The sequence below is a fragment of the Ochotona princeps genome, chromosome 21 (assembly GCF_030435755.1).
Source record: "Ochotona princeps isolate mOchPri1 chromosome 21, mOchPri1.hap1, whole genome shotgun sequence".
NCBI classification, from domain to species: domain Eukaryota; kingdom Metazoa; phylum Chordata; class Mammalia; order Lagomorpha; family Ochotonidae; genus Ochotona; species Ochotona princeps.
This window is the reverse complement of record NC_080852.1, coordinates 28,465,633-28,475,798: the sequence shown is the minus strand read 5'-3', so window position 1 is coordinate 28,475,798 and position 10,166 is coordinate 28,465,633. Positions and strand designations below refer to the sequence as shown.

At 48.5% G+C, this 10,166-nt stretch overlaps 1 protein-coding gene across 1 annotated transcript; it reads right to left on the bottom strand.

The window, feature by feature from the left end:
- Positions 1-596: 596 nt before the first annotated feature.
- Positions 597-6,729, bottom strand: LOC101535188 (C-C chemokine receptor type 1). Its single transcript, XM_004581410.4, has 2 exons — positions 6,429-6,729; positions 597-2,297 (listed from the first exon to the last, which is right to left on the bottom strand). The coding sequence occupies exon 2, from the start codon at positions 2,284-2,286 to the stop codon at positions 1,231-1,233; it is 1,056 nt and encodes a 351-aa protein (XP_004581467.1). The 5' UTR covers positions 2,287-2,297; positions 6,429-6,729; the 3' UTR covers positions 597-1,230.
- Positions 6,730-10,166: the final 3,437 nt, after the last annotated feature.

Sequence of the window (10,166 nt, the reverse complement as noted above, 5' to 3'; positions counted from 1 at the left end):
GTGTGAAGAGTAGGGGGAAGCCACAAATAAAATGCATTCAATAAGAGTCAGTGTCTTTAGGTAGTAGGATGAGGACTGATTGTGGTATTTGGGTTGTTTTGCTTTGTGTTTTCAAGCTTTGATACAAGTGATTGTTGCTGTTGGGGAAATTGCTTTTGAAGAGAAATAGAACAAAGACATGATACATAAGGGGTTCCTTGGCAAGAGAGAAAGGGGCAAGGGCTTTTAGGGAAATAAGCTACCTTGAACTAAGGGTCCTCCCAGCCTCTGACGTGGAGATAGACAGCTCTGCCCACCCTCCAGCAAGGGCAGGTGGGTTTCTGCCTGTCTCTCCTGCCATCCCAACCCCCTCACGCCCCACCAGCACCATAGCTTGCAAGCCAGGCCATATTTTGCTGACAGGTCCAAGGCAGCAGTCGGAGCTTTGATTCTAAAAGCAGGAGGTCTGGTTGGAGAACCAGAAGGAAGAAAACCAACCTTGCTCCAGCTCCTGTGACCAAGCTGTCAGGATTTACCCACACGTTGTGCAATTTGCAGGGAGAGGAAAATTTAACAACCACTCACCAAGACAGGAAGTGACCAATTCTTCCCCTCCATGGCTATTTCAAGAAGCATGGCATGGTATTTTCGGGTGGCATGCGTCAATCTACTGCCTGAATCAATTTTAGGACTTTTAGTTCCACTTCCAATAGTGGGTCCCTGATATGATTTCCCATTATATGTCAGGTTCTACCCATCCCATTCTCCAAGTTCCCCAGGGTTTCCAAGAGTCCAAACGGCAAGGGTAAAGTGACGGTTGGGGGAGACAGCTGCAAGCTACTGACTGGCTCCTGGACTCAGAGTGGAGTCCACTGTGAAAATCACTGTGTCGAGGTCAAGGGTGATAGAGGTAGAGAGCAGGAGTTGGGGTTGCAGTGGCTTGCTTTACACATGCCAAGACTCACAAATCTGAAATATTGTTTGGGGGCAAGCCCTTTGGTCCCAGGCTCTGGAACATATCGTTTGGCTCACTCATCTCCTTTCCACCAGTGAGACGTTTGTGGAAAAGCTGAAACTCACCCTCTCCCCGACCCAAGAAGTGATTCTTTCTAGGACATTGAGTTCAGTCTTTTTTTATCTTAAGATGGCTGCCATTCCCTCTTGCCTTCAGAATCCACCATGAGAGTCTAAGTGCCTCCACTCTCCAGCCACGGCAGTGAGCCAGGCAGGTCACTCCTGCTGGGGGCCAGGTCAGAGCCCAGCTGAGAGCTCATGCTCTCCTGTGGAGGGGGACATGGAACTGACTCTCTCCAGCCTCTCAGGGGAGAGGAAGGGGAGCCATTTAGCCAGGTGCATGTGGAAGAGCTGGCGCAGGTACTTCCGGAACCTCTCGCCCACAAAGACATAGATGACAGGGTTGACGCAGCAGTGGGTATAGGCGATCACCTCTGTCACTTGGGTAGCCATGTCCAGTTGTTTGCTCTGCTCACACGGACGGGTGAACAGGGTGTCTTGGAAAGCAGACACAAACACAGTCAGATTGTAGGGGGTCCAAAAGAGAAAGAAGATGAGCATGATGACAAAGATTAGCCGGACAGCCCTGGTCTTCTTCTCATTGGGTCGTTTGAGCAGGATCTGTATGATGCCCGTGTAGCATACGACCATGACCAGCAGAGGCAGAACCAGCCCCAGCAGGTTCAGTTTCAGGGCCTGGAACTGTCTCCACATTTTCAGATTCTCATGAGGGAAGTGAAGACTACAGGTGTGATGCGTGAACTCCCGCTGGGACTTGGAAAAGTACAAACCCGGGATGGAAGCCAAGATGGCCAGGCCCCAGGTGATGAGGCTGGTGAGGATGCCAAAGGTGACCGTCCGGGCCCGCAGGGCGAACACAGCGTGGACGATGGCCAAGTACCTGTCAAGGGTCAGCAGGATGATGAAGAAGACCTCGCTGTACAAGCCTATGTAATAGAGCCCAGAGAGGAGCTTACACATGGCATTGCCGAAAACCCAGTCATCCTTCAGCCTGTAGTCAATCCAGAAGGGCAATGTGAAGAGGAAGAGCAGGTCAGAAATGGCCAAGTTGAAGAGGTAGATGCTGGTCATGCTCTGTAGCCTCTTATACTGTGTGAGGACCAAGACCACCAGGACATTGCCCACCAGGCCAATGACAAATACCAGAGAGTATAAGGGGGGCAGCAGCTGGGCCCCGAAGGCCCTCTCAGCCACCTTCTGGCATGGAGTTGTGTCTCCATAGTCATATTCTGTGATTGATTCATAGTCCTTGGTGGTGGTTGCAGTCTCCATCCTGGCCTCTCCTACAAGAAAGGAAAATAGTGCCTGTATTAACTCTGCTAGCCAAGGCCACTGGCTGTGAGGCAACCAATGTTATAGCTTGTCAACCACTTAACACACATGTGTGCCATGCCCTGGAGGGGGAAAGGAGGCACCAAGGATACCTCTCTGACCTCATGGAAACTATCGTTTAACAGGAGAAGCTGCAGTGAACAGAATAAGCATATATATCATTAATTCAATCACTAGGGCGATGGATGTTGTTCAAATGGAAAGGAATCTGAGTAGTGTAGACCTCCCCCTCTAGTCCCAACCCTAGCACACTATTCACGCTCAGAGCACCTCCCCATGGCCAGGTGTCTTGGGGTTAATGAAGGGTACATCACTGTTCCCGTTTTGGGGGTAATTGAACAGAGGTGGAGTTTTTAGGGAATGCTCCTGAGGACAGCAAGAGCTATAGCCCAGGGCCAAGTGTGGCCAGTGCTGAAGCCACTCAGCTCTCCTGCCCCTAATCGCAGAGCTGCAACTCTGCCCTGTGGCACGAACAGGAGGTCTCTGGGAAGGAAGACAGTCCTGGCTGAGTAGGAAATCAAATCAGATCCACGTGGGTCCTAGGTGACCAAGGTCTTCTGCCAGGGCAGACATTGCACTCATTGGTAGCACTGGGCAAAGTGTGGCCGTTTGAGGAGCAGTTGTCACAAAGACTGGGTCAAGGATGTCCTGCAGGACTGAAATGCCTCTGTCCCAAGACTGCCCAGGCTGCCGTCCTCAGAGGCCAGCCCCTTTACGTGGTAGATGAGAACAGAGGGCTCCAGAATGGGCTCAGCCTGGCCTACCCTCCATGGCTCAGGAAGGTCTGCAAGCAACTTTGTAAACCTTCTTGGAACCCCAGAAGACTTCAGAGGAAGCACAGGCCAGGAGAACATATGTTAATATTTGTTGTTATCAAATCTGAATTGACTTGACCCAATTCAATTTGACTCACCAATTTGACTTGGTGAGATATAAAACTGGAAGTGAGGTGAGGAAAAGCTTGGACATAGAGCAATGATGTCTATTGGTGATTCACGGGAAGCTAGAATCCTGCTGAAATATGCTCTGAATATTTTCCAAACAAAATTGCCTGGAGACAGAACCAAAATGAGAACCCAGCCCCTAAAAGAGTGCCTCTAGTGAAGTTTTGGAATTCATCCTAAAGGCTCAAAGGCAGCTGTGGGCTCCAGAGTAACCCACCAGCCACATGAGCCAGGACAAGCGACTCTCCTGCTCCCAGCCGCTGCCCCCATCTGTGATGTCGGGAAGTTTCACTGTGAAGAAAGTGCTCACCTTGGCACTCACCAGGCCCTCAGGTGGGTTTTAAGGGGCCTCCTTCCCCGCAGTGGCCTGCCTGAAACGGTCATCGCTAGTACCTTCTAGACTCCACACCTATCCTAGTGCCCCATGTTCTTCCTGCTTCCAATCTAGACCCGAGGAACAGCGACACTCCCTTCCATCTGAATGCCACTTTCAGTGTGTTGATCCCAAGCTGTTCTTGTTAGAGTGCAATCGTGGTTAGCAGAGCCTGGGGAGGGTGTGGCAGGGAGAGAGTATGGTCAGCAGGTGCAGGGGTACAGTTGGATAGAATTTACAGCATTATATAGCACAGTAGGACAGTGATGGTTAATAATGATTCAATATTTCAAGAACCTAGTAGAGAAGACTTTGAATGTTCCCAACACCAAGCAATAATTATCTGAGGTGATGGATCTGTGAATTACAACGATCTCACATCACATGCTGAATATGTACAATTATTATGTGTCGGTTAAAATATTTTTAAAATAGATCATTTACAATGCCATGTTAATATGTTATCAATCTGAATTGATTTGACCCAAATGCCAGTCAGTAAAGGAGGTGATGCCCACTTCACAATTCCTGTCTTGAACCCGAGTTCGAGGGCTCTAGGGCTCTTCCTTTCACGCTCCCTTAACCAACACTGGCAGCTCCCCCAAGGTCACCATTTCTGCAGTGGCTTTGGAAACGGAGGCCCACAGGTAACATTGGGTACCCTGGCTGGGAGAGAAGCAGGGGTCTTTCAAGGATGACCAACTCGATTTCCCTGAGCTCACTTCTGTTTCTGGATCTGTCTCTGATCTGCCGCTCAGTGCAGCAGTCAGCATACAGCATGGAAACACAACAGGTACAAGGCTAGCTGCTTGAGCCCAGGATTATCGCCAACGTGAAAGCAAACTGAATCTGCACTGTTAGGGGTGCCATGCTGAATATGCCCCCTGATTACTGCCCCAACTCCTGGCTCTGTCTGCTATTTCCTGAACTCAACAGTGACCATGCAATATCTTTGGGGTAATTGCTCCTCCAGGGAGATGCCCTGATGTGCAGCCTTGGAAGAGAAATCAAATCAAAGGGCCATGGTTCTGACTGATCTGCCAGTTGGGAGTGTGCCATGGAAGTCGCCATGAGAGTCATTGTAGAGTGACCAGTGGTACCCCTAAGCCTGACACCTTAAGGCATTAGTGTCTTCCAGCTGAGGTCTTGGTGCAGCCCACAATGGCAGAAAGCACCTGACTGAGGTATGCTGGCTGGCCCAGGTATGCATTTCTCCCCTGCTGCCCTTTCTTCTGTTGCTAGCTGGAAACCATAGCAGGAGTATTTGCCTCTTAGAAATCAACAAGAATCTCAAAACAAGGATCTTAGGGCTAGTCCATTATCACATGTTTCCCAGCCCTTCACTGCCCAATCCCCACAGCCTCAACAGCCTGGATCTCCCTTGCTACTTGATATTGGAATAAAGGGGTCTATGAATGGTACCTAGCCAGGCAACAAGCCACACAAACTTCTGTACATTACCAGTTCTTCCAAAACCTTGCTCCCTCTAATACTCCCAGGGGAAGACCTGCGGAAGGAAGTTACCTGCAAATAGCAGCCATGCTCACAACTCTCAGTCATTGTAATGCAAGTCTAACTTGCATCTTGGTTTTAGCAGAACAGAACTGAGGCACCCAAGAAGTCCTTGGCTGGCTTCCAGGGATGCCCAACTCTTCCAAAGACCTTAAGTCCCAATTCTTGAGGATCCTTGATTCCACTCTTAAGAAATTGTATTTTATCATCCTGGCATTTGCACTATTTACCAATCATGATTCCAATTTTGACACAATTTCTTCATATACCACACTTGCTTTCTCTTGATTTGCCAATTTCTACTTTAATAATTTGCACAGAAGGCACCCTTTGGAGCTAGCATGGTGGTGTATCATCAAAGCCTCTGCCTGCAGCATAGGTATCCTGTATTGGGGTGCCAGTGTATGTCCTGGCTGCTCCACTTCTGATCCAGCTGTCTGCTTATGGCCTGAGAACGCAGTGGAGAATGGCCCAAACGCTTGGGCCCCTGCAGCCATGCAGGAGACCTTGAAGAAGCTACAGGCTCCTGTCTTCAGGCTGACCCAGTCCTGGCTGTTGAGGCTATTTGGGGAGTAAATTAGCGAATGGAAGATCTCTCTCAAACCCAGCAAAATGGCTCAGTTGGCTAATCCTCTGCCTTGCAAGAGCCAGGATCCCATATGGATGCCAGTTTGTGTCCCAGCTGCTCCACTTTCCATTGAGCTCCCTACTTATGCCTTGGAAAAACAGCAGAGAATGCTCCAAAGCATCTACACCCATGTGGCAGCCCGGGAGGAAGCCCCTGGCTCGAGATCAGCTCAGCTCTGGCCATCGTGGCCATTTGGGGAGTGAACCAGCAGATGGAAGATCTTTCTGTCTCTCCTTGTCTCTGGAAATCTACCTTTCTAATAAATATAAGTAAATCTTTAAAATCAAACTGTCTCTCCTCTCTCTGTAACTATGCCTTTCATTTTTTTTTAAAGAAAACACCTGTTGTCTTTTCATATGAACTCTTAATCAACAGCTATCACTCAATACATGCTTTCTGTTTAGCAAAAACCCATTTTACATCTGAGTGCTAGCCTTACCAACCCGCCTAATTCTCTGTATTGCTAGACAATGAAGTTGCCTTACAGGTACATAAGGGCTACTTAGCCATTCGCCTGGTCTTCAGAGAATTCCCTCCCCCTTTTTTAGGGGCCTAAGGCTGTGTTCAGTCTTTAAACAAGGTGACCATCAAAGTAAATAAGACAGAAAACATGAGTGTCACTTACTGGGTCCCCAGGGATTTTGTGCCAAAGTCTTTGCTTCTGGGATTTCTTCAGGAGTTTGAGATTCAAGGTTCTGCCCCAGTAGGAAATCCTCAGCTTCCCGTGTGCCGATAGAAATGGAGGTCCAGTTTCATAAGTTTTTCAGAATGACAAGAGGAGAGCAAGTTCTCCTTTTTGTAACCTTGGGTGTTCCATGAATAGCCACAACGCCCACCAGTGGCCAGTTCCCAGAGGACAAGATGACGGAAAGGTGCTCTGTGCTCGCGCTGCTCTCTGAGGGTGCTTCTGGGAGCCCTGGCCTTATAGGAATCGAGGGGGAGGAGCTGGATGCAGTGGGTGGGGCTGAGGGTGCTCCTGGAAGCCCTGGCCTTATGGGAATGGGGAGGAGCTGGGTGCAGTGGGTGGGGCTGAGGGTGTTCCACGTGCTCCCCTCTCTCTCTCTATCCTTCCATCCTCTCCACTCCTCCTCCTCCCCTCTCTCTACCGATCCATCCATTCTCTCCATTCCTGCTCCTCCGCGCTCTCTGTCCATCCATCCTCTCCACTCAAACCCAATCCCATCAGACATAACCCGTCACATCTAATCCCACCAGATGCTATCCCAACAAATCTAATCCCACCAGATATAATCCCATCAAATATAATAGCCTCGGATGCAATCCCATCACATATGACCCCATCAGATATAATCCAATCGGAGCTAATCTAATCCCATCAGATATGGTCCCAGCAACCTCTATTCCCATCAGATCTAACCCCATCAAACATAACCCAATCAAATCTAATCCCATCATATGCGACCCCATTATATGTGATGTCATCAGATCTAATCCCATCAGACAAAACCACACCGAATCTAATCACATCAGTTGTAATCCCATGAAATCTAATCCCATCAGACACAACCCCCATCAGATATAATCCCATCAGATATAGTCCCCATCCGATACGATCCCATCGGACATAACCCACCAACTCTAATCCCCTCAAATCTAATCCTATCAGATGTGATCCCATCAACCGCTAATCCCCTCGGTTATAGTCCTACCAGATCAAATCCCATCAGACTTAGTCCCATCAAATCTGATCCCATCAGATGCAGCCCATCAAATCCAATCACATCGAATACAAACCCAACAACTCTAATCCTCTCAGTTATAATCCAATCAGATCAAGGCCCATCAGACATAGTGTGATCAGATCTAACCCCACCAGACAAAATCCCACCAAATCGGATCCAATCAGATGCAGCCCATCAAAACTAATCCCATCAGGGACAGTCCCGGCAACTCTGATCCCTTCAGATACGATCACATCTGATCTAGTCCCAACAGACATAATCCTATCAGATCTAATCCCATTGGACATGATCCTATCAACTCTGGCCCAGTGCTGCATCCTGTTAAATGGGGCCACCCCTAACCTCCCTTTCAGGATCACCCTGGACGGCCATTGCGGAGCTCATCATGGAAACACGCTGGGGAGATGTCACTTGTCCTTTTTCATGTCTCGATTCCATCTCTAAAACGAAAGCTTTGGACCAGGTGGCCTCAGTCTGGCAATTACTGTCCCCAAGTAAGTCAATGGAGAGAGGACATGCCTGGGTATTTGTAGGACTTTGTTGGGAAGTAGGTTTCTAGAGGGCAGAGACTAGTGGGATCTGCCTCTTTTTTGGTGTGTCTGAAGGAGGAGGCGAGGTCAGGATTTCCAACGCGTACCAGGCTGCCAGCTCGGCCCTGGGTTTCTGTGCTACCCACACTGCAGAGGGCATACACCAGGCAGTAGACCTGTTCCTCTAGCATACACCTGTTGAGTGTTTACCATATATGAGGCAATGCATTAGGCACCTAAGGATATAGCAGTGACCGAAAGAGGTAGGGACCAGCTACTTGAGCCATCACCTTCGATTCTCAAGAGACATCATCAGAAAGAGGAGCTGGGACGCCAGCTTCTGTATCCCACTATGGGATGCAGGTGTCCGTAGTAGTGGCTTATCCACTGCTTCAAAAGCCCACTTCTGGAAATTCCTTAATCACACATTAAGTAAAAAAAAATCTCCAGGCTATCCTGCCTACAAGGGTGAGCAAAGTTGGAGCCTGCTTCTGCCAGCTTCCTCTTAGGATCACCAGGGAACTTTACCAAACTACAGCCACCTGCACTCCGACCCAGACGGTCTGGTTTGCTCAGTCTGGGGTACAACCTGGAGCTTGAATATGCAAACAATTTTGAGGAAGTAAAGCCATTGGCCCAGAGCCGTGGTTTTCACACTTGCACGTGGTCAGACTTGACAGGGGTTTTGTTACAAAGCAGATGTCTGGGACACCTCTCCAAAGAGTGTTGTCTGTCTGGAATGGGATAGACTTTGAGAACCATTCATCTGCAGGAATTCCATGAGATAAAATCCGTTTACTTTTGTGAGTTCACAAAACGCAAAGTGAAAGGAAAGACCTCTTGTCCCTAATCCCCCACACTCCCCATTTCCCTCCACAGAAGGAAAAAGGTAACAGGTTATTGTCTCTTTAAACATACATTTTTTAAAAAAAAAAAAAATAAATACATGGTAAAAATCACTTCCCATGTTACTTTCCTTAAAGAGAAGTATTGGCCTCGTTTGAGAAAAAATACATGTTTAATGTTGTTTGAGAAACAGAGAGCTCTCATACACTGGTCCATTCCCTTAGACACCTGCAAGGGTTGGGGTTGGGCCAAGCAGATGCTGGAAGCAGGGACTTCAGTCCAGGTCTCCCACACAGGCTGCAGGGCCCCAACTGCTTGAGCAATCACCTCCCACCTCCCAAAGTGTGCATTAGCAGAAAACTGGAGTCAGGACCTGGAGCTGGGCCTTGTTTCCAAGAACTGCATTTCAGGGTAGAAGTTTCAACCAATAGGCCAAATGCCCACCCTCCATGTTGCTTTTGTCACTAGATGGGCATGGGCTATTGCTACCTGATACAATGTGAAATGTCCATCAGGTGCCCACATGAAGACTGACCTTGAGTTTACCTAAGACTGATTCCTTATGGCAAAGCCCTACCGCTATGTCAATACCATGGCCTGGTCTGCTTGCTGGCCCATCTTTTTTATTCTTGCATACTTTGTGTTTGCATGGCGCTCACGTCTTCCATGACTTTGGATCTTGACTCTGTCCTGTATCTACTTTTGTTCCACCTCTGTATCCTACAGATTTGTGCTCCTACTTAGCCAAGGCAGAAGGGGACCTAGATTCCCCCAGTGCGCGAAGTCTGGTCATCAATAAGGCAAACCTTTCAAGTTCAACTGTTATGCAGGGAAGCTTATTTCCCTAAGAGGGAGCCGTTGTGCAGTGACCACAGAGATGTTTTCTTGCTAAATCCTCACGCACAGTGTGGGGTTATACAATGAAAGAGAGCAATTCAGATCTCCGGTCATTAACAGGTCTCCAAAAGTGGAATTGGTAAAATTTCAGATGGGCAAGAGAGGCTTTGGGATACGTAAAGGGTCTCCTGGCAGCAGCCCATTCTCACCCCCTCCACATCAGCTTACTTTCCCATCTTCCTTTCTACTCACTTCCTCCCACCTTGTCTTAATTTCCTCCCCCAGCTCACTCCACCCCAAATTGGCTTAGCTTTTACCCATGGCAAAGCATTTGCTTTTCTTTTTGCCTAAACGCCCTTCCCCCAGATGTCTGCAGAGCCTGCTCCCCCACCTTCTTTTTGCATGCGCCTATCACTTTCTCAGGCTTTCTCTTTCGTCTTATTAAAA